Source organism: Microcaecilia unicolor, chromosome 1, assembly GCF_901765095.1.
Source record: "Microcaecilia unicolor chromosome 1, aMicUni1.1, whole genome shotgun sequence".
Taxonomy (NCBI): Eukaryota; Metazoa; Chordata; class Amphibia; order Gymnophiona; family Siphonopidae; genus Microcaecilia; species Microcaecilia unicolor.
Window position 1 is genome coordinate 389,270,726 of NC_044031.1, and position 22,774 is coordinate 389,293,499.

A 22,774-nucleotide genomic window follows, 5' to 3' on the forward strand; every position below is an offset into this window, starting at 1 on the left:
AACCTAAACTTGTAGGGAGTTGAAAATCCACTTAAACACTTTCAGCCATTGTATGTTGTGATAAGTAAGAGGGTGTCCTATAGGGTGTAGGCCACTAGAGGGTGCTAGAAGAAGGTGGAGGTCGGTAGGACCGGGGAGAGCCCTGGGAGGTCCACAGGTGCAGGAGATTATGGGCTGGGTCCTGGGTGGCTAATTAACCACTTGATACCCCACCTGAGTTGTGAAAGGAGGGAAGTGAGCTAGCAGCAGCAGCAGAAGAAGAAGAAGAAGAAGAAGAGAGAGAGAGAGAGAGAGAGAGAGAGAGAGCCCCTGAAAGATACTGGCTAACCTTATGGATTGGGGGTGGACTGGGTGTCCAAAGGAGATCAGCAGGCTGAAAGTTCTGGGGTAAGAAGTCCCTAAAGCATTAGAGTTTGACTGTGTGTCTAGAACTGTGTGTTCAAAGAGGGACTGTGTGTCCAGGAAGAAAAGACTGTGTGTCTTCAACTGTGTGTTCAAAGGAGAGACTGTGTGTCTAAAGGACTGAGAGAAGCAGGCTGCAAAGCCTGGGGTTCAGAGTCCCCAAAGTATTGGTATAGTACTGAGCCCATGTATCTGTGTGGGGAGGCTCAGGGTGAAGACCTATGAAAGTATAAAGTGTTAAGCTAGAAGAAGTGTGCCCAGGGGCTGGAATAAAGAGTTGCCTGAGAAATATGCCGTTGGTGAGACCTGCTTAATTTGCTGAGTGGAAACCACCCTGAGTGAGAAGGGGTAGCACACTAATCTGCATATGATTTGCATATTGAGAACCAGGTCACCCTGAGTGAGAAGGGGGATATCACAATGTGTAGAGCTTCTTATTTTATGAGTGTGGGTTCTGACTAAGGGGGGTAGTTACTACGCTGTGGCAAATAATGGTGTATTTAAATAAGGTGTGTCAGTGGCATACGCACCCCCCCCCCCCCTGTCAGATCTGGCCCCTGCCTCCCCTTTAAAATCCTGTCTGCAATGCTGCAGTCTTCATCAGGGCAGTGGCACCCATAGGCTGCCCACGGCCTGCACTGGAACTTTCTTCCTGAACAGTCTGGACTGTTCAGGGAGGAAGTTCTGGTGCAGGCCGCAGGTGAAGACTACAGCACTGTAGACACGATTTTAAGGTACGAGGAGAGGGGAAGGCAGTGGCACAGCAAGACATGGGTGAAGACACACCCTGTAAAAATTTTCTGCCTACGCCCTTGGCAATAGCATATTTTACTGGAGGAGTCACTAAACTGCGGTACCTTTGTATCGCAGGTTAATAACTTATGTGCTAAATTTCTTTTTATGCTACTGTAGCCAGGAACATCACATACTCCTAGCTGCAGTAATGTAAAGATAGTGAGCCCTAAGTTGGGCCTGTTAGCTTTTAAAGAGACCAGCGATCTACTACATCACCTGCCCTCACTCTTAGAGTACCCCTCAAATCTGCCCATTAGACAACTCTCCACTGAATCCAGCCCCCAAACCCCAGCATCTACAGGGTCTCCCTGGTGTCTAATAGAGGTGGCAGGAACGATCCCCAGTTATTCCTACCCCATAGGCTCTTGTAATCAAAATGGTGTCTCTGAACCACTAACAGTAGTTTTGCATTAGTACTGCTGAAGGTCAAGCTGCCAAATAAGGGTGTGTGATACTGAGGTAACACAGATTAGTGGGTCCTGGAGGTAAATTTTCTTGTAGTAAAACACACAAATGTGCAATTGTGCTATGGGTTAGTAAACAGAGGCCTAAATTTGTTACGATGGGGGAATACCTCAAGGAGTTGTTAACTGGGTAGGAAAATCTAGGGGAAGTAGAAGAGCAGTGAGCAAAACTGAAATGAGATATTGTAAGTGGTTTATAAATTATGCAAGTAAATAAAGAGCAACAATGCTTTTTGTTAGGAATATAAATAAAGGGAAGAGGAAATAAAGAAGGCCATAATTCTCTAGTAACTCAAAAGAGGTTATCCTTCATAAACCAGATTAATTCACAGAAAGGGGAAGACAGGAAACAATATCTGGAAAAGCTAAGAGAAGCTGATAGAGTAGTCAGGAAAGCAAAGATGCAAATGGAAGAAAAATAGCCAATATGGTAAAATGGGGAGACAAGACATTTTTTAGATAGAAGGAAGTGCAAAAGTGGCATTGTGAGACTCAAAGGTGAAAGGGAGGACTATGTAGAAGCTGATAAAGATAATGTGGAATTACTTAACAAATATTTCTGTTCTTTGTTCACAGCTGAAGAGCTGGGAGCAGGATCGCAGAAGACAAAACACACATAGGAATGGAGGGGTGGTAGTCCCTGAATGATTTTCAGAGGACTGTGTTTGTGAGGAGCTGGCTAAAGGTGGGAAAAAGCGATGGGGCCAGATGGGATGGCATACATCTGAGGGCACTGAAGGACCTTAGGGAAGTTCTAGCAGCTCCGCTTGCTGACCTTTTCAATGCTTGTGTAGCGTTGGTAGTGGTCCTGGAGGATGGATAGAAGGGTGAATGTCCTCTCTCTCCAAAAAAACAGAAATAAAGAGGAGGTTGGGAACTCCAGGCTGGTTAATCTGACCTTTGTTGTAAGTAAATTAATTGAAACACTTCTAAAACAGAGAATAGTGAGATTTCTGGAATCCAATGGATTGCAGGACCTGAGGCAGCATAGCTTTACTAGAGCCAGGTCTCCTCAGACAAATCTGATTAATTTCTTTGACTGGGTGACCAGAGAAGTGGATCAGGGGAGAGCGGTGTATGTAGATTTCAGCAAGGTTTCTGACATGAATACTTATAACTGTGAACTTTTGCTGAAATGTAAAGTGACCTGACTGGGCTACAAACTGGTTGAGTGGGAAGTGATAAAGTGTAGTGATACAGGAATTTACTTCAAGGAAAATGGCATTGCTACAGAGCTGCCAAGAGGTCCCAATTTATGAGAGGGAGATTTTAGTACATGCCCCTTGCCCCACCTCCTCTGCCTTGGCCCCACGCATTGTACCTCATGGGTCCACCCCTGGCACTCCTCAATTCTACAGCCGTTCCAGAAAATATTTTATTTACACCAGTGACAGCAGGGATGGGTAAGAGGGAATGTTTCATTTCACTCTATTACACCCCCTATCCAGCATCTATTCCCCCCAGGGGTATAAGTGCAAGGGGGCCTCAGCCCCCCCAATTTGAGCTTAAGCCCACTCCAAAAGTTTTGCACAGGTTGAATCGTTGGCGGAGATACCCAAGAGTCCACTGCATAAGCCCCTTATCATGCTGTTTGATCAGTGCAGCAGTTGGCAGTGTGCTTCAGCCGCCAATGTTGGCTCTTCCGCATATGCTCAGTTCAGGCACTTGAAAAAGGAAAATAAAATACCTTTTTCAATTAGCTTTCAGAGGCCAAAACCTCCTTCCCCATTATCCTCTCCTGACTTGAGGAAAGAAGAGTTGGTCTACGAAGGCTAGTCAAAAATGTATTAAAATTAGCCCAATATAAAGGTATCACCTTATTTTCTACTAGTAAAACAGGCCCGTTTCTGACACAAATGAAACGGGCGCTAGCAAGGTTTTCCATGGAGAGTGTGTGTTTGAGAGAGTATGTGTGAGACTGACTGTGTGTGAGAGAGAGAGAGTGAATGTGTGTGTGTGTGTGACAGAGTGAGACTGCTGGGTGCGAGTGTGTCTCCTCTGTCCCCCCCTCCAACCACCCAGTGATTCTCCTCTCTCCCCTGCTCCCCCTCCAGCCACCCAGTGATTCTACTTTTCCCTTGCCTCCCTCCAGCCACCCAGCGATTCTCCTGTGTCCCCTGCCCCCCTCCAGCCACCCAGCGAATCTCCTCGCCCCCCTCCAGCCACTCTTCCACTTTAATCAGCATATATTAAATTCCCCCATGTGCTACAGAAAAGCACCGAGCACATCCTATATAATAAAATGCACCTCCAACGTTCTGAAGCCGAGAAAGTGAAGCCTTCAAGCCTTGAAGCATTCGTGCACTCTGTAAGGCTCCATCTCCTCAATTGACGACACGTAGTTCCGGAACGTTGCAGGAATGCTTCAAGGCTTGAAGGCTTCACTTTCTCGGCTTCAGAACATTGGAGGTGCGTTTTATTATATAGGATTATGTGTTTTAATTGTATTTAACCTTTATTAACACAGCTACCCCATTACTTTATCCTAAATTAAAAATAAATGATTTTCTCTACCTTTGTTGTCTGGCCATTTACTTTTTTCAATTGTTTTGGTCCTGTTCTCTTGTTTTTGCTTTCCTTCGTCTTCTGTTAATTCTCTTGCCAGGGTTTCCTGTCCATTTGTCATTTTTCTTTCTCCTTTTCTTCAATTTATTTTTCTGCCTCTCTGTCCAGATTTAATTCATTCTTACTATCCAGTCTTTAATTTCCCTCTTTATACTTTATCTACGTATAGCTTTTTATCTTTTCCTCACCCTTGTTCTTCCCTATGTCCCTTCCTCCTATTCTCCAGTTTTTTTACTAACTCTATCCTCTCCCTCTTTCCATCCAACATCTACCCTTTTTCTCGTCCTACCCTTCCTTCCAATGTCTCACTCTCTTTCTCCCTACATTCTTCTTCCAGCATTGCATCTGTTTCTCTAACTACCCTTCCACCCAGCATCTTCCCTCTTTCTCTCCCTTCCCTTCCACCCAACATCTCCCCTTTCTCCCAATCCTTCCATCCAGTGTCTCTCTCTCTACCCGTTTTCATTCAGTGTGTCCCCTCTCTCTCCCCATCATTCCAGTATCTCCCCTTTTTCTCTCTGCATCCTTCCAAGGCCCTGCAACCCTGACAGAGTGACCGACTACCAGCATGAGGAACAGTGGAATTGGAAAAGGTGCAGTGAAGGGTGACTAAAATTATAGCGGGGATGGGACGACTTCCTATGAAGAAAGACTAAGGAGGCTAGGGCTTTTCAGCTTGGAGAAGAGACGGCCGAGGGGAGACATGATAGAGGTATATAAAATAATGAGTGGAGTGGAACAGGTGGATGTGAAGCGTCTGTTCACGCTTTCCAAAAATACTAGGACTAGGGGGCATGCGATGAAACTACAGTGTAGTAAATTTAAAACAAATCAGAGAAAAATTTTCTTCACCCAACGCGTAATTAAACTCTGGAATTCGTTGCCAGAGAACTTGGTGGAGGCGGTTAGCTTGGCAGAGTTTAAAAAGGGGTTGGACGGTTTCCTAAAGGACAAGTCCATAAACCGCTACTAAATGGACTTGGGAAAAATCCATAATTCTAGGAATAACGTATAGAATGTTTGTACGTTTGGGAAGCTTGCCAGGTGCCCTTGGCCTGGATTGGCCACTGTCGTGGACAGGATGCTGGGCTCGATGGACCCTTGGTCTTTTCCCAGTGTGGCATTACTTATGTACTGAGCTGCCATCTTTCCACACAGTATGCCTGAGTATGCATGCGGAACTGCAGTTTTTAAACCTTGCCACTGAAGCCCATTCATTGATCAATATTCACTGACCGCTCTGGCAGAATTATTCCCAGATATTCAATGTCAGGCCATATCCAGGCACTACTACTACTACTATTTATCATTTCTATAGCGCTACAAGGCATACGCAGCGCTGTACACCATACATAAAAAGACAGTCCCTGCTCAAAGAGCTTACAATATAGATAAGACTGCCATTGAATATCTGGGACCATGCTGGCCGCTGAATCTTATACAAATTGGGGCTGATATTCAGCCAGGACCCACATAATGGGAAGCAGGTGCCCCTTCAAGTCCACCCTCCCTCCAACCCCGAAGACAAGCCCCTCACCAGGCCTCCACACTTTCCCCATCCCTTATAGGCCTCTTCTTTAGGCACTTTTTCTATCCCTGGTGGTTAAGGAGGTCCTAAGAGCAGCAGCAATATCCACTCACTCCTTCCCACTGCAGCTCTGGACTCAAAAACCATGAGACTGCCACTAGAGTTCACAGTGGCCATTTTGAGGCCGAAGCCTCAAAGGACAGGAGCAAGTGTGCATCACTCCAGCCCTTATGATCCTCTAGACCACCCAGGCTAGAAAAAGTAGGCCTGGGAGGGGGCTTATAGGAGGTGGACCTGGTCAGGGGCTTGTTCTCTTTGGGAGGAGGGAGGGGATGTGGCAGTTAACTGGCACCGGCTAATATTCAGACCGGTGTCTGGTTAGCTCTGCGGATAAAGTTAGGAATGCCTTTTTGCTCATGCTCTGCCTCTGCACTAGCTGGACAGTACAATGCTAGTTAGTGCTGATATTCAGCGGCACTGTCTGGTTAAGTGCCGCTGGATGTCAGTGGATAGGCAAGCACAAGTGATTTAACCAGGCAGGAGGCTCTCCCGCCTGCCCAAATCACTGAGAATAAATGGGCAATCGCTTACTCCATTATTGTTTTTCCTTTGTGCTTAGGATTCTTTTCTGCTAAAGGTGAATCTTCTGCCCAGACTGGAACAAGGTTTCTTCCAGGATCTGCCAGGACTCACACATGCTGTTTCCTTTGTAAAGCAGACACTTATTGAGAGGACAGGTTTCTTTATTATTTCCTTCAATTAAGCTGGTAAAGCATGTAAGACAGTTTTCATCTTCTCTCTTCCTTATGGAATTCTCTTCCCTTGTTTGTTTGTTATTTAACAAATTATTTGTTGCTTCATAAGCACCGTAAAGCTATTTTGTTTAAGAAATATGTGGGATGATGATATAAGGTTCATTGTGTGATTTAGTTTTTTTGTAAATTCCCAGCTGTATGTGCTTTTTTGTGATCTGCATGGATCTGTGGAGGACATTGCTGAATATAAGACTGAGTGTAATGTAATCCATCTTTCCCTCAAACGTTTACAAGCCTCCCTGACCCTAGTGCTGCAAAGTGTCCCCGCAACATAATGTTTATGCGACACGTGGAGGCAGATTTTAGGACAGGATCTGCCCCCATGAATGGTCATATATACGTCAGTTATGTGTGGCAGAAGCATCTGTTTTAGAAACATAAATGCCAGCACATACACATTTATGTTATGAAATAGTGACATAAGCACCGCCATACTGGGAAAAGACCAAGGGTCCATCAAGCCCAGCATCCTGTCTCTGACAGCGGCTAATCCAGGCTTCAAGAACTCAGCAAACCCCCTCCCCCCAAAAAATCTAATAATGTTCAATGGACTTTTCCTTCAGGAATCTGTCCAAATCCCCCTTAAACTCCATAAGGCCAGCTGCTGTCACTACATTCTCCGGCAACGAGTTTGAGTCCAACTACACGCTGAGTAAAGAAAAACTTTTGCCTATTTGTTTTAAGTCTACCATATTCTAGCTTCATTTATGTTAGCTATTTTAGAAACATACCACCCTATATTCAAAATGATTTAAGTTGGCAGAAGAGGCTACTACCAAAGTATCATGAGCCTTCTGCTACAGGTTGCAGCAACCATTTTGGATCGCAGCTTCTAGAGGCAGCAGAGAATGGGCTTCACTCCTGTCCCCATTGCCCTACTAGACCAACAGGGACTTGGGGGGGGGGGGGGGGTATCCTAAGTGGAGAGAGGGCCAGGAGGGGATGTCAACCATTGTGGGGGGCTATCCTTGTACGTTAGGGGGGTGCGAGATGGGGGGAGGAATTGGGAGGAGCACAGGGCACTTTTTTTAATGCAGGCCCTGGCTGAATATTGGTCGGGACCCGCATAAACTCTGGCTGCCAGCAGCTATGCAATTAGCCTCGGATATTCAGTGCCGGTGCCTGCACATTGCTCGGCACTGAATATCTGGGGCTAATTTAGCTGGTGACAGCGTTTTAAAAAAATGTTTATTTTTCCTGAAGCTGTAACAGAATCCAGTAGGCCTTTCTAGTTTTGTTTCTGGGGGTGAGGGTGGGACATCAACCACTGCAGGATTAAGGGGTGACCTTCCATTATCTCTCTAGTAGAGTGCAGGTCAGTATGAGCACTCTTCTGAAACCTACATATCCTGGTAGTAGCTGTAAATCCTGATCTGGGATTCTGCCAGGTACTTGTGATCTGAATTGGCTATTGTTGGAAGCAGGATACTGGACTAGATGGACCTTTGGTCTGACCAAGTATGGCAATTGTTATGTTCTCACATTGACTTGTCTGGACATAGACAAGTCTTCCCCTTCTGAAATGGGGGCATTTTTGGCTCAGTATCCCTCCACAACTGGAGAAGCCTTTGACTGGCTGGTGAGGATGCACAATCCTTGCCAGCTGATATCCACTGCCAGAACTGTCTCAGTGCTGTATTCAGTTGGAAGAAGTTGACGGCCTCCTTCCTGTTGCCAATATTGCCACTCCTCAAGCATGCTTGGTTTATGCATGAAATAAGCAAACACAAGGAGTGCTGATGTCGGAGGCAGTAAGGGAGGCAGCCAACTTCTTCCCTACTGGGGCAGTTCTAACAACGGATCTCATCGGCTGGCAGGCATTGAACATCTTCACCACCAAAGGTAAGGAATGCGGTGGGGGGGGGGGGGGGGGGGGGGAGAGGGGGAGAAAATGCACTCCCCTCCCCCAAGTCCACCCCTAAAAATCTAATGCTGGCTATGCCCTGATTTACCCTAATCCTAGCCCCACCCAACGAATGCCCATACCATGCCCCCTTGCCATGAATTTTAGATGTGTATATCTGGGCCCTGTAATATTAGGATTTAGATGTTTATGCAATATAAACTACTAAATGCAGATATACGCATGTCTAAAACCCAAACAGTGCTTCTAAAATAAGCACCATATTGTTAGCAACAAGACCAAAAAATATTATCAGACCAGAAGATTTTCTGCATGCATACACTTGCCCCCTAAATGTTTCTTTACAAATGTTTTGCAGCCCATGGCTTCCCTTTTACATCAAGTGCACGGCCTATTTTTATAAAGAATATTGTTCTATTTTTATATTGCTTGATTTTGTTAGGGATTTCTAAGAAGCTTTTCCTTTCCAATACTGAGCCCGTGGTAGTCAGTGAAACTAAAGGCACTGACCTCCATGGACCGAATATGACCCTGATATTCAATGCTGGGCACAATTTGGATCATAGTTGGCTGCTGGAATAACCTGGATGCCAGGTGATATTCAGACTGGTGCCAGTTTCAGGCTGCAATAACTTTATCCAGGCACTTTCCCAGCAGTGTACCTACCTTATATGACACCCGAAGGGGGGGGGGGGGAGTGTACGCACCCCCCTCTGGGCAGACAGTGCACCCCCCAGGGCAGCGTACACCCTTCTCCTCCAAGCAAGGGGGTGCACGGAGCAGGCACATGGCTGTCAGCTCGGTCGGTTCCCTGCCCTCTCTGAAATCAACTTTCTGTTCCAGGGCAGGGGACCGGCAGAGCCAACATCTTCGCAACTACTCCAAGCACCCCCCTCAATGCCGGCACCTGAGGTGGGCCACCCCCACTGCCCTGCCCTACTTATGCTAGAGCACTTACCTGGTTAGCAGACTGGAATATGCTGCAACCTGGTAAGTTTTGGCTCTGTCCTGACTCTGCCCCAAATCACCCCAGCACTAACTGGATTGTGCCCAGCAGCCAGAGCACATAGTCAGTGGCACTAGCCAGTTTACCTGTGGCGTATTTATTCCAGGTGTGTGTTATATACACCCCCCCTGTCAGACCCCTGCCCCCCTTCGCCTGTGCCTTAAAATCATCTCCCTCTGATCTTTGCCCAGGCAGCAGCCATGGCACTCATAGGCTGCCTGCGCCTGCACCAGGACTTTCTCTGTGAACCATCCCTCCCCTTCTGGCAGGGAAGTGACCCCTGGAGGCTCCTCCTGAAGACAAGACCAGCTTACCAGGAAGACAAGGGGACCCAGCAGCAGAACACACTCAGGGCAAGGAGATCCCTGGGAGCACACTCAAGGCAACGAGCCCTTGGGACTGCAATCGGCACTCAAAGGCTGGGCAGGCAAGGCCAGGGGCATAGCCAGACAACAGATTTTGGGTGGGCACCAAGTGTTCTCTCCCCCCCCCCCCCCACCCTCCAAAACAAATCTCAGCTGGTGGGAAAACGCTTCTTTCCACCTTGGCAGCAGGAATGCACTGAAAACTGAGCATGTCGTGGAGAGTAGTGTTTTTGTTACCATCAGGGGGAAATCTTCAGCTGGCAGAGCTTGGGATTCCCACCAGTTACCACTAAACATGTGCTACTGTTGGGTGGGCCTGAGTCATAAATGGGTGGGCCCCGGGCCACCCAAGCCTACCTGTAGCTACGCCACTGGGCCAGGCTAACTCAGATCATCCTTGGATGTCCAGCAGCCACCAGTCCAGAGTCCAGGACAGGGGGATAGACTCAGTGAAGGAACAGAGGGACATAGGCAATACTGCTATTTTTATTCAAAATATGTAAATGAAGGAACAGAGAGATATGTTTGAAGCTGTCACATTGGTAAAGAGACTGACCTGTGTAAAGGTTAGTTAATTGGTTGTTTATCAAATACTTTGCATCAAGAATGCTTAACGAGTTGCTTACCAAAATACTTTTCATAAAGCAGATGTCTTATAAAAGTTGTAAACAGTTAAATAAACTGTTTAATCAGTTCAGTTCTGCCAGCCTTGTTCACAGGGGTATTTGGGGGGGGGGGGGGGGGGGGTTCCCTGCAGGGAAAGGAGGGAATTCCCACCCACTAACACCTTTCTTCCTGGTGGAGGCGCCAGGCACCAAGGGAGACTCCTGTTAGGTCAGGCCCAGGCTTAGGGATGCACACAAGGGGGTGCTGCACTAGCATATGCTAGTATTCTACACATTTCTATATATCGTGCCTAGCGTTTGCGCCTAAATCTAAGCATATTCCTTAACAATGCACATAATTTAATTTGCATAACAGGCAAATTAGCATTGCTAATAGCACTTAAACAATAATAAGCACTAATTGGCAAAAATTTGAATTTACATGCATAACCCGCTAAGCATATACTGTAATGAACTGTGCCTAAATACTAAAGTGCGCAGTTCAAAAGGGGTGTGGCCATGGGCAGGGAAATTGGCATTTTATGGGCATTCCCAAATTTAGGTGTTTTGTTATAGAATATGGCCCAGTCCATGAAAATCTACATGCAGGGATTCACGCCATGTTTTCGTTGGTGTAAATGGATGCGCGTAGTTTTAGGCACTGGGATATCAACTAAGCATGTTCTGTATACTGCACCTACATCTTATAGAATACGCTTAGGCGGACATGGTTTTCTTGGCGTCATATTTTGAATCTACCCCATAATGGGGTGTTCGATATACGTCGCTGTTAAGGCACCTAAAAACTGGGCACTTAGCCAGTATTCTTTAACAGCAGAGTTCCACGCCAAGTTTGTTATAGGATGCTAGTGTAAGCCTGCAGTAACATGCCAAACTTTAGGTACGACCATGTATGCCATGGTGGTGCCTCATTATGGCAGTTGGACACGTAAATGCAATTATTCTATAAAGTGTATGCAAGAATCGTTGGAATGCCCCTGATGTGCTCAGGCCTCTCCCACGTTAACACCTCCTTTGCATTTGTGCGCAAGAGAAGTTAGGTGCACTATTTATAGAATAGGGGCATATGTCTGTTACCCCCACAATGGTAAATGTCGATTATTGGTGTTTATCACCAACTTAGTGCCAATTTGTTAATTATGTTATGTTCGTAACTGACCCTGATCTATAACTATACACAGGGGCGGCCCATCCATTAGGCCACCTGAGGCGGGGGCCTCAGGCGGCACTCTTCAGGGAGCGGCATCTCCCCACTCTTTAAGGAGCGGCATCTCCCCCATCCTTCCTCCACCCCGTTTGCGGCGTTTACCTGTTTTGTCACTTTCCAAACCTGGCAGCAGCAGCAATTCCCATACACTGCCTTCTGCCAGCACCCGCCTCTTCCTTTTACAGCGGCTGCCTCTCCGATGTAACTTCCTGTTTTGTCAGAGGCTCAGGCAGCTGCAGTAAGGGGAAGAGGCAGATGCCTGCAAGCAGGACAGCATATGGGAATCGCTGCTGGTTTTGGAACGTAATGAAACAGGCAAATGCCATGAATGGGCTGGAGGTAGGAAGGGGGGGAGCATCTCGGCTCTGGAAGGGGAGGCATGTCAGCGTGGGGGGGGGGGGGGCAGCATCTTGACCTGGGGGGACTGGCATCTCAGCCTGGGGGGGTGGCATCTTGCCTCCGTCTCAGGTGGCATCTTGCCTTGGGCCAGCACTGACTGTACGTCGTATTGTGTGCCTAACTTTGGGCACCATTTAAAGATTTGGGGAGAATGAGCCTGTATATGTTAGCACCTAGGTTGTAGAACTGCCCAACATGGCACCACTGAGTGGGAGTCCTCCAACTGCATTTTCACCAGTAGGGAGTGGTGCTTCAATATTGTGTTTTCAATCACCAGGAACAGTCAAGTTCCCTGGCGTCCTGCAGAACTATTACTATTGAAAATGTGATGGTTAAACAGCTCCCCCCACTGGCAGGACTGTAAGTGGAGGAATCCCATTCAGTTTATAGGGAACAGTACATGGCATGTCAAATTTTACAGTTCTCTCCTCTGACAGCTGCATTGCGCTTTCATAGTGTGTGGTAAAGCATAGATATAAGTCCTCTTTCTGTAGGAGAGTTACTCCTAGGACTGCTCTCTGGGACTCATTCTTTGGGATTTCTTGTTCAATGTTTCTAGATGTGAGATATTTTGGTATTTACCTGCTCCTGGCCCAGGATGATTACACCACCTGATTTGATGGGGTGCCATGCTGAGAGGTTCTCACTACTGCCACGCTTTTCACCGTCCTCGAAAGCCGCCCATATTCCATCGCGTGTGGTCCAGGAGACACAGATGTGATGCCACTGCCCATCCTTCAAGCTCAGTGGGAGCTGAGTGATCTAAATTATATTCAAACAGCCACATGAAAACAGGATGTCTGGATGAACACGGATCATTCTCTACCTAGTTCTGCATTTTATCTTTGTTCAAGTCATTCGTGGGTTTTTAGGAAATAGTGCTCAAGTCCTGGGTGTGTAACTCGCTTCCTGAAAGTACTTTGGGGGCAGTAGCCCCTGCCTTTCCTATTACGACAATAGGAGTTCAGATCCCAGAAGGCTCTGGGAACAGATTCTTGATCACTAAAATTAGATTAAATCTGCTGCACATCATTTGCTTGGGCTGGAGAATTATTTGTAACATTTTGTGCTTAGGACGGGAGGAGGGCGGAGGGGAAAAACCCAGATTGTACTGATGCTGGTCTTTCACCATGCCTTTCTCAAGTTTAGGATGAGTCATGTGTATTACTAGTGTTCAAGTGTATCATGGGACAAATGTATTACTTCATTCAGGCAATTTTTGGTGAACATAAGCACATCCTTTGAATCTTTGCAATTACATTACAGGCAATACTTCTATGCTGCAAGTAACCATAAGTGGATCAATGTGGCTTACGTTATATGAAATAGGACATACTCCTAGAAAGTACAATATTATTAAAAGGCCTAAAACAATTTAAACCTCAGAAACAAAATGGCAAGCTAGTTAAAACTGTAAACATTTACGAAAGGTGTCATGTACTATTGCCCAGACAATACCAATTTCTGAAACAACCAGGTTTTCAGGACTTTCTGGAAAGGTTCATAGTCATATTGATGACTAATATATTTCAGCAACTTATTCCACCATTTGGTTGCTTGGTAGGTGAAAGACGCCTCTAAATCAGATTTATATTTTACTCCTTGGGGTGAAGGGAATTGTAGGCACAAGTAATATCTCAAAGTAGATGTATAATTTTTACCCAATAAAATCAATGATAGCATGTATGATGGAGCTAAACTGTGCAAGAGATGAAAAATCAGACCACATGCGTAGCTTAAAAATTGAATGGGTTTCAACAGGTAAGCCAGTGAAGATTTACCAAGAGCGGTTTGGCACTTTTGAACCTGGATGCCCTAAAAATCAATTGAGCTGCTATATTTTGAAATACTTGTAGTTGCCTACGGATGACTGCAGAGCATCCTACATAAATGATGTTACAATAGTCTAAGGGGTGTGCATTTTCGATATGACATATATGTTGTGCTTTGGACATTTTGCGTTAAATGTCCCAAATAGGAAATATGGCCATTTTCGAAACTGCAAAATGTCTTATGTTTTGTGTTGTTTTTTTCAAAATGGCTACATGCAAGATGTTTATGTGCTCTGTGCATTTATCTTTTTGGTCCATTTTTGAAAAAAAAAAGTCCAAGTGCAAAACTCACAAAATCAAGCCATTGGGATGTAGGAGGAGCCAGTGCTTTTAGTAAACTGGCCACCCAGACATCTCAGAGAGCAGTGGGGCACCCTAGGGGCACTACTGTGGACTTCATATAAAAGTTCCCAGGTACACATCTCACCTTTATCCCCTTATCTTGTCTGCTGAGCCCTCCAAAACCCACCCAGAACCTACTGCCCCCAACTGTACACCACTACAATAGCCCTTATAGGTGAAGGGGTCACGTATATATGGGAACAGTAGGTTTTTGGTCAGTTTTGGAGGGCTCACACTTTCCACCACATGTATGACAGGTAGAGTGGGATATGGGCCTGGGTCCCCTTCTCTACAGTGCACTGCACCAACCACTACACTACTTCAGGGGCCTGCTTTCTGCTCTAATACAAGTGGCTATATCATCTGAAACTGTCATAGAGGCTGATAAGTACTATTTTATTCATGTCTTTGGGGTGTGGGGGGGGGGGGGGTCAGTGACCACTAGGGGAGTAAGGGGGGCCATCCCTGATTCTCTCCATCATCTGCTTATTTAGTTGTTAATCTGATCATGAGCCCTTGAGCCTAGGCCGAGGCTTAGGAAGGACCTTGGCCAAGGCCTAGGGTAGACCAAACAGACGCTAAGCAATACCATGGGTCACAAAGCCCCGCACACTCAGGACAATCAACAAACACCACCAGAAAAGGTGGGAAAATGTGGGGTACAAATGCAACAAATAAATAAGATAGACCACTTAGGCGGGCTGCAAGGCCGATCTGGAGCCCACTCGTACAGAGTCCAAGCATACGGGCCTCATGGCTGAACTGGAACTGAATCATACACTAGGGAAGGGAAAAGAGCAATGAGGGGTCCCCGAAGAGACTGGAGCTCAAGCAATGCATACGGCACTAGCCAGTGACACTAAGGGAAGGGCGACAGACAAAACTGGCAGATACAGCCTACAACCAGAGGGAGAGAATACAAACAAAGGCTATACAGAAACTCAGGTAGCGGAGGGCAAAGCCCACAGGGAAAAAGGGAAAGCCGGGGACAGAATGGGACACTATAGACATGGACTCTACAAAAGCGAAGCTCCACAGGAATGGCTAAACAGGGAAAAACAGGCTGAAGGAAAAGGCTGCTTTCAAATAAGGATAGGAAAGAAGCAGGCACACAAGAGCACAGAAAGGGATAAGGCAGACACCAGAGAACGGCTGCCTAACGGAGGCAGCGCTCACAGAAGACAAATACCTAGCACTGCACATAAAGGGTTAACACTGAGTAAAGGGAAACTTAAGCAAACAAGCAGGAACGAGCTTACCACGGATAGAAAGGCTGCCTAAGAGAGGCAGGGCTTACAGAAGGCAAATACCAAGCTCTGCACATAAAGGGTTAACACTGAGTAAAGGGAAACTTAAACAAACAGGAATGAGCTTACCACGGACAAAACAACACCAGAGCCAGGCAGGGAGAAACTAGGCAGAGGACAGAGCCAGGTGCAGTGCAGTGAAGCAATCAAGGACATGCTGGTAACAACCAGCACACACAGAAACCACAAGCAATGAGAAGCGCAAGCAAACTCCAAAGAGTACACACTGTGCCACAAGCACAGACTGAGTGAGGGAACCAGGCTCAGCTGACAGGAATTAACGCTAGAGCGTATGCTGTAGGGAGAGGTAAGTTTAAATAGGTCTGACTTCTGACATCTGCTGCTTCAGACGTCAGCTCAATCCCTGACGGGCCATTCAGAAGCGCACCATCAGTGCACCTTCTTATACCTTATTCGTTCTAAAAACAGGTCTAGATTAAAATGTTGAAGTTTTAGCCCTAGACGTTTTTGTTTTATTCCATTATGGCTATAAAATGTCCAAGTGTAAGAATGCCCTAAGCCTACTCTAATCCCACTCCCAACACATCTCCTTGTGATTTGGATGCACTGCAGATGAATTGTGTAGATAAACGTCTGCAAAATAGGTTTCAAAAATAACGATTTGGATGTTTTGAGAAGAAATTTATCCAAATACTGCTTTATGACGTTTTTTGGACATTTTTCTCTTTCAAAAATGAGAGCCCCTAAGACCTAACATGAGTGTCTGAACAAGCAAATGAAATACATCAGTTTTAAATACAACCATATATGTCTTGAGTTTCCAGAGAAGACGAAATACCTTAGTTGACAACATATAAACATGAGGTTCAAAAGAGAGTACTGTCTAAGGTTACCCCCAGTATTTTCAATTGTGATTCTAACTTGTAGGTAGTTCTGTCAATTGCAAAATTATCAGTTAAATTTGGTTTTTGAGGATGAGTGATTAGCAAAAACTTGGTCTTTTCTGAGTTCGTTTTCAGTTTGGTAGACCTTGCCCAAGATTGTAAACAATCCAACACATCTTTGATCTTAGTTGTTAAGTGGGCAAAAATTAATTCACTATATGCACTTGGGAACTGAAACCATCACCTGATGCCTCTCTCTGGAACCTCCTCTCTTCCCCGCTCCCCCCATTAAGTTCTCTCTGTCCCACCCTACTTCCTTTACCTTATCATTAATCAGAAGCTCCATGGGGTTGTGGCCCCACTCCAGCAGCACAATCTCATTAGGCTGACCAGTGACTGAGTATGAGAAAGGGGTCCCGACGCCAGATGAGGCCTTGGATTTCAGCCACATGCACATGGTGAAAGCATAGAGCTGCGGTAGGGTCTTCTTCATCCGGGCATACATATAGTTTGTGCGCACAGGAAATGTGACCTTGTATCCATCAGGAAGCGTATAAGATGGAACACCTACAATGGAAGACACCCAGTTTGTTACTCATTTGCAAAAGCTTATAAACTACGGGTCTGATTTTCATCAGGGACAGCCAGCATTTAAAGTTAAACCCTGCACCTGGAGCTTACCTTTATACATAACATTCAATGGCACTATCAGTTTAAATATAGGTGGTGACCATCCATTTAATTTAGGCATGCTTTTCAGCAGGACTAAATTATAGCAGATAATAAGTTATTCATTAGCAACTGAATATCACTACTAAATACAGAGCTGTTGGTTTCATCTCTGCTTCCCTCTTATTATCTGGCTAAAATCTGGTCATTTAAGAACCAGGTGATTCCACTTCTCCAGGACCCCTCCCAATAGCTATGTTCCGGTTTCATGCTGTGCATCATCATCTAATAAAACTCATACTTGAAGTGAGGACTTTCAGAGCAGGACAAATCTTCATTGGTCAGTTACAGTATTTGCTAGGAAATTGCTTTTAAACTTGGTAAAAGGTAGATTTAGAGTTAAATAGGTTATCTCAGTGTCTTTATTTTAAAGTTACTCTACTTATTTAGCAAAGATAGTTTAACCCATTATTGCCCATATGGGATTTTATTATGGGAACATTGGGCATTCATGGGTTAAGGAGTTTAGGGTTTTCTTTGTTTAGCATTTAAAGTCTCTATCACAGTTTCATAGACTAGCAGTTAAGGGACTATTCTAGAGTTTACAATAGCATCAGTATAGAGCAGAACTGATAGTCACAGGAAACCCCAATTTAGAAATTTAACTTTAGTTTTGCAGCATAGCTTAGTTTCCATAGTATAAAACCCTTTCCCCTATAACTTTAAAACTTGAACTTTCTGCCACAGCCTACAACATTAACAGATAGCCTCTAGAAGGCACAGCAGGGCCTAGTTTAGTTTTCAGTTCCACCCACCCTTCCCAGCTCCCACCCACCCCTAACAAAGCCCCACATTTGTAGTCAGTTATTCTAATTAGGATAACAAGGGACGAGTTGTCTTACAGAATTTTAATTACATTTCATTACTTTCTAAGAAGAAAATACTAAATAAATCATAAAATATAGCAAATAAGCTATATCTTTAGTACCTTAGCAAGTTTTAAAGTATTGAAAAACTCAAAAATACTAAGATGGAGATAGCAGTCCAGCAGCGAGAAGGGTGCTATCCAGTTTTTTGAATTGAGTGTCACATTTATGATTATCTTCCAGTGGGTGAGAGGTTATATGTGTGTGCCCAATGAAAAGAGCACAAAGAGTTCTTTTGAGGCTAGAGGAGCTGAGGGAGACAGAGAGGTACATAGAGGAGACCTAAAGGGACATTGTAGAGAAGTTCCATCTGCAGTCTGGCAGCCCCTGTGCTGCCTTGGAGGAGGGGTCTCCTAGAAGGACAACAGCACCCTGGTGAAGTAGGAGGTACTCCCGTAGAGAAGCCGCTCACCAGGAGATGCACTATCCTCTCACACCGAGGATATGTGTCCAAGAACTTCTGCCAAGGCGGAAAGGGTTAGAACAGCAGCTGTAGATAGTGATTCGATCATTAGGCATGTAGATAGCTGGGTGGATGATGGACGTGAGGATCTCCTGGTCACTTGCCTGCCTGGTGGGAAGGTGGAGGACCTCATGCGTCACCTAGAAATGATCTTAGATAGCCGGGAGCCAGTTGTCTTGCTACATGTGGTTACTATTGACATAGGAAAATGTGAAGGGGAGATTCTGGAAGCCAAATTTAGACTTAGGTAGAAAGCTGAAGTCCAGATCCTCCAGGGTAGCATTTTCAGAAATGCTCCCTGTTACACGCACAGAACCCAAAAGGCAGGCAGAGCTCCAAAGTCTCAATGTGTGGCTCAGTCAATGGTGCAGGGATGAGGGATTTAAATTTGTTAGGAACTGGGCAACATTCTGGGAAAGGGGGAGACTGTTCCGAAAGGATGGGCTCCACCTTAACTGAAATGGAACCAAGCTGCTGGTTCTAACTTTTAAAAAGGAGATAAAGCAGCTTTTAAGCTAGAATGGGAGGGGGGCATGGAAGCCGACAGTCGCCCAGGAACGTATAATTCGGTGTGGAGTATCCTTGAAGGATACTATTAGTACATAAGTACATAAGTATTGCCATACTGGGACAGACCGAAGATCCATCAAGCCCAGCATCCTGTTTCCAACAGTGGCCAATCCAGGTCACAAGTACCTGGCAAGATCCGAAAACAGTACAAAACATTTTATGCTGCTTATTCTAGAAATAAGCAGTGGTTTTTCTCCAAGTCCATTTTAATAATGGTCTAGGGACTTTTCCTTTAGGAAGCCATCTAAACCTTTTTTAAACCCCGCTAAGTGAACTGCTTTTACTACATTCTCTGGCAACAAATTCCAGAGTTTAATTACACGTTGAGTAAAGAAATATTTTCTCTGATTCATTTTAAATTTACTACTTTGTAGCTTCATTGTGTGCCTCCTAGACCTAGTATTTTTGGAAAGAGTAAACAAGTGATTCATGTCTACCCATTCCACTCCACTCATTATTTTATAAACCTATATCATATCTCCTCTCAGCCATCTTTTCTCCAAGCTGAAGAGCCCTAGCCACTTAGCCTTTCTTCATAGGGAAGTCGTCCCATCCCCTTTATCATTTTTGTCACCCTTCTCTTTACCGTTTCCAATTCCACTATATCTTTTTTGAGATGCGGTGACCAGAATTGTACACAATATTCAAGGTGCGGTTGCACCATGGAGCAATATAAAGGCATTATAACATTGCTCACATTAAACATCATCTACCATTTAGATGCCCAGATTCCAGGTCCTCTTGTAATTTGTCTCAATTCTCTTGTGATTTAATAACTTTGAATAACTTTGTGTCATCAGCAAATTTAATTACCTCACTAGTTACTCCCATCTCTAGATCATTTATAAATATGTTAAAAAGCAGAAGTCCCAGAACAGACCCCTGGGGAACTCCACTATCTACCCTTCTCCATTGAGAATACTGACCATTTAACCCTACTCTACGTTTTCTATCCTTTAACCAGTTTTTAATGCACAATAGGACACTACCTCCTATCCCATGACTCTCCAATTCCTTCTGGAGTCTTTCATGAGGTACTTTGCCAAACACCTTTTGAAAATCCAGATACACAATATCGACTGGCTCACCTTTATCCACATTTTTGTTCACCCCTTCATAGAAATGTAATAGATTGGTGAGGCAAGATTTCCCTTCACTAAATCCATGTTGGCTTTGTCTCATTAATCCATGCTTTTGAATATGCTCTGTAATTTTGTTCTTTATAATACTCTCTACCATTTTGCCTGGCACTGACATTAGGCTCACCGGTCTATAATTTCCTGGATCTCCTCTGGAACCTTTTAAAAAAGTTGGCATTACAGTGGCCACCCTCCAATCTTCTGGTATCATGCTTGATTTTAAAGATAAATTACATATTACTAACAATATTGACAGCAGCAATGACCCTAAGCCACTGATGCCAGCACCCCACACATGCTTAGCTGTCGATGACTCAAGGATGCTGTTGCCAGAGCTTGGTACAAGGGAGTTCTGGCTGCCTTTGGAGGAGGTCCTTAGCTGGGGATGCCTGGGAATCCTCACCAGCTATATAGCAAGGGTTAGGACTGGTGTTAGACCTGCTTGGGCCCAGGTCAGAAAATAAAGGAGGGCTCCCCTCCCCGATTCCCTCTCCTCTTTGCCTCCCCTCCAGTTTCCCACCTGCCATTACTATCACACCAACAGACCCCACCAAATACAGAACAAGGAATCACAAATTAGAAATAAAAATATTTAGAAAAAAATTGAAAGGGAACCCCAAGAAGTTAAACATAGCATTACTGCACTACTGGAAACATAAAACAGAAATGCATTTCCTTTTCTACAGAACACAATACAAAGGCATTTGCTATGCACATTTCCAAAAGCTAACATATTCCATTTAAAACATTGAAAATAAAATGCTTTGTTTCTACCTTTGTTGTCTGGACATTTTATTTTTCCATCTTGCTGGTTCCAATTTCTCTTTTCTGCTTTCCTCTCTGTCGTCTGCAATTTCTTCAAGTGGCTGCAGTCCATTTGTCTTTTCTCCTCTCTCCTGGCTGTTCCCTCACTTTTCCTGCCTCTGACATATTGATCATTCCTTTTTAGCTCTTTTCTGCCTCTCTCTCACCCTTCTTCGCCTCCTTTTTACTTTTCAACTACCTATCAAATTTCCATCTTCTTCTTTCACCCACTAACTCTCCCATTCCCCATCTTACTCCTCCTCATCCCTACTTTCTCTTTAATCTTCTACTACTACTATTTATCATTTCTATAGTGCTACAAGGCATACGCAGCACTGTACACCATACACAAAAAGAGACAGTCCCTGCTCAAACAGCTTACAATCTAGATAAGACAGGAATACAGAACAATTAAGGGTAAGGGAATAAAGAGGTGAGGATAAAGGGCAGGGCAAGTGAGTAATGGTTAGGAGTCAAAAGCAGTGGTAAAGAGGTGGGCTTTAAGTCTGGACTTGAAAACGGCCAAAGACGGGGCTAGACGTACAGGCTCGGGAAGTCTATTCCAGGCGTGAGGTTCAGCAAGATAAAAGGAACGGAGTCTAGAATTAGCAGTAGGAGAGAAGGGGACGGATAAGAGAGATTTTTCTACAGAACGGAGTACCCGAGGGGGGGCGTAGGGAGAGACGAGAGTGGAGAGGTACTGGGGATCGGCAGAGTGAATGCACTTATAGGTCAATAAGAGAAGCTTGAACTGAATACGGAAACGGATAGGGAGCCAGTGAAGTGAATTAAGGAGAGGGCTAATGTGAGCATAGCGACTTTGGCAGAAAATGAGCCCTGCAGCAGAGTTTTGGATTGATTGAAGAGGAGACAGATGGCTAAGAGGGAGGCCGGTGAGAAGCAGGTTACAATAATCAAGACGAGAGGTGATAAGAGTGTGGACGAGGGTCCTAGTAGAGTGCTCAGAGATGAAGGGATGAATTTTGCTAATGTTATAGAGACAGAAACGACAGGTTTTGGCAATCTGTTGAATATGAGCAGAGAAGGAGAGAGAGAAGTCAAAGATGACCCCAAGGTTACAAGCTGATGAGACAGGGAGAATGAGAGTGTTATCCACAGAAATAGGGAAAGGGGGGAGAGGAGAGGTAGGTTTAAGAGGAAAGATGAGAAGCTCGGTTTTGGCCATGTTAAGTTTCAGATGACGTTGAGACAACCAGGCAGCGATATCAGATAGGCAGGCTGAAACATTGGTCTGGATGCTGGTTGAGATTTCATGGGTAGAGAGGTAAATTTGGGAGTCATCAGCATAAAGATGGTATTGAAAGCCATGAGATGATATCAGAGAGCCAAGGGAAGAAGTGTAGATGGAGAACAGGAGAGGACCGAGAACAGAACCCTGAGATACACCAATAGGTAGAGAGATAGAAGTGGAAGAGGATCCACCAGAGTGTACACTAAAGGTACGAAGCGAGAGGTAGGAGGATAACCAGGAAAGAACAGAGCCATGGAATCCAAATGAAAACAGCATATCAAGGAGTAGGCTGTGATCAACAGTGTCAAAAGCGGCGGATAGATCGAGAAGGATGAGGATAGAATAGAGACCTTTGGATTTGGCCAGGAACAGGTCGTTGGGAACTTTTGCAAGTGCAGTTTCAATTGAATGAAGAGGGCGAAAGCCAGATTGGAGTGGGTCAAGAACAGGATCTACTCCCCATTACCATATTTCTACCCTCTGTAATCACTATCTCTCATTCATTTCCTTGCCACCTCTCCTCCCCCTCTTGGCCTCTCCCACAGGGTTCCACCATTTCCATCGTCTTTCTCCCTCCACCCTTCTAACC

The 22,774-nt window shown here is 45.0% G+C and overlaps 1 protein-coding gene across 1 annotated transcript in view; it reads right to left on the minus strand.

Moving 5' to 3' along the window:
* NPTXR (neuronal pentraxin receptor) overlaps positions 1-22,774 on the minus strand; it is a 124,876-nt gene that overhangs the window by 3,514 nt on the left and 98,588 nt on the right. The window contains exons 3-4 of the mRNA XM_030210872.1: positions 16,685-16,929; positions 12,619-12,798 (exon numbers count right to left, since the gene is read on the minus strand). Of these exons, the coding sequence (XP_030066732.1) occupies positions 12,619-12,798; positions 16,685-16,929 (425 nt within the window). The remainder of the gene's footprint in view (positions 1-12,618; positions 12,799-16,684; positions 16,930-22,774) is intronic.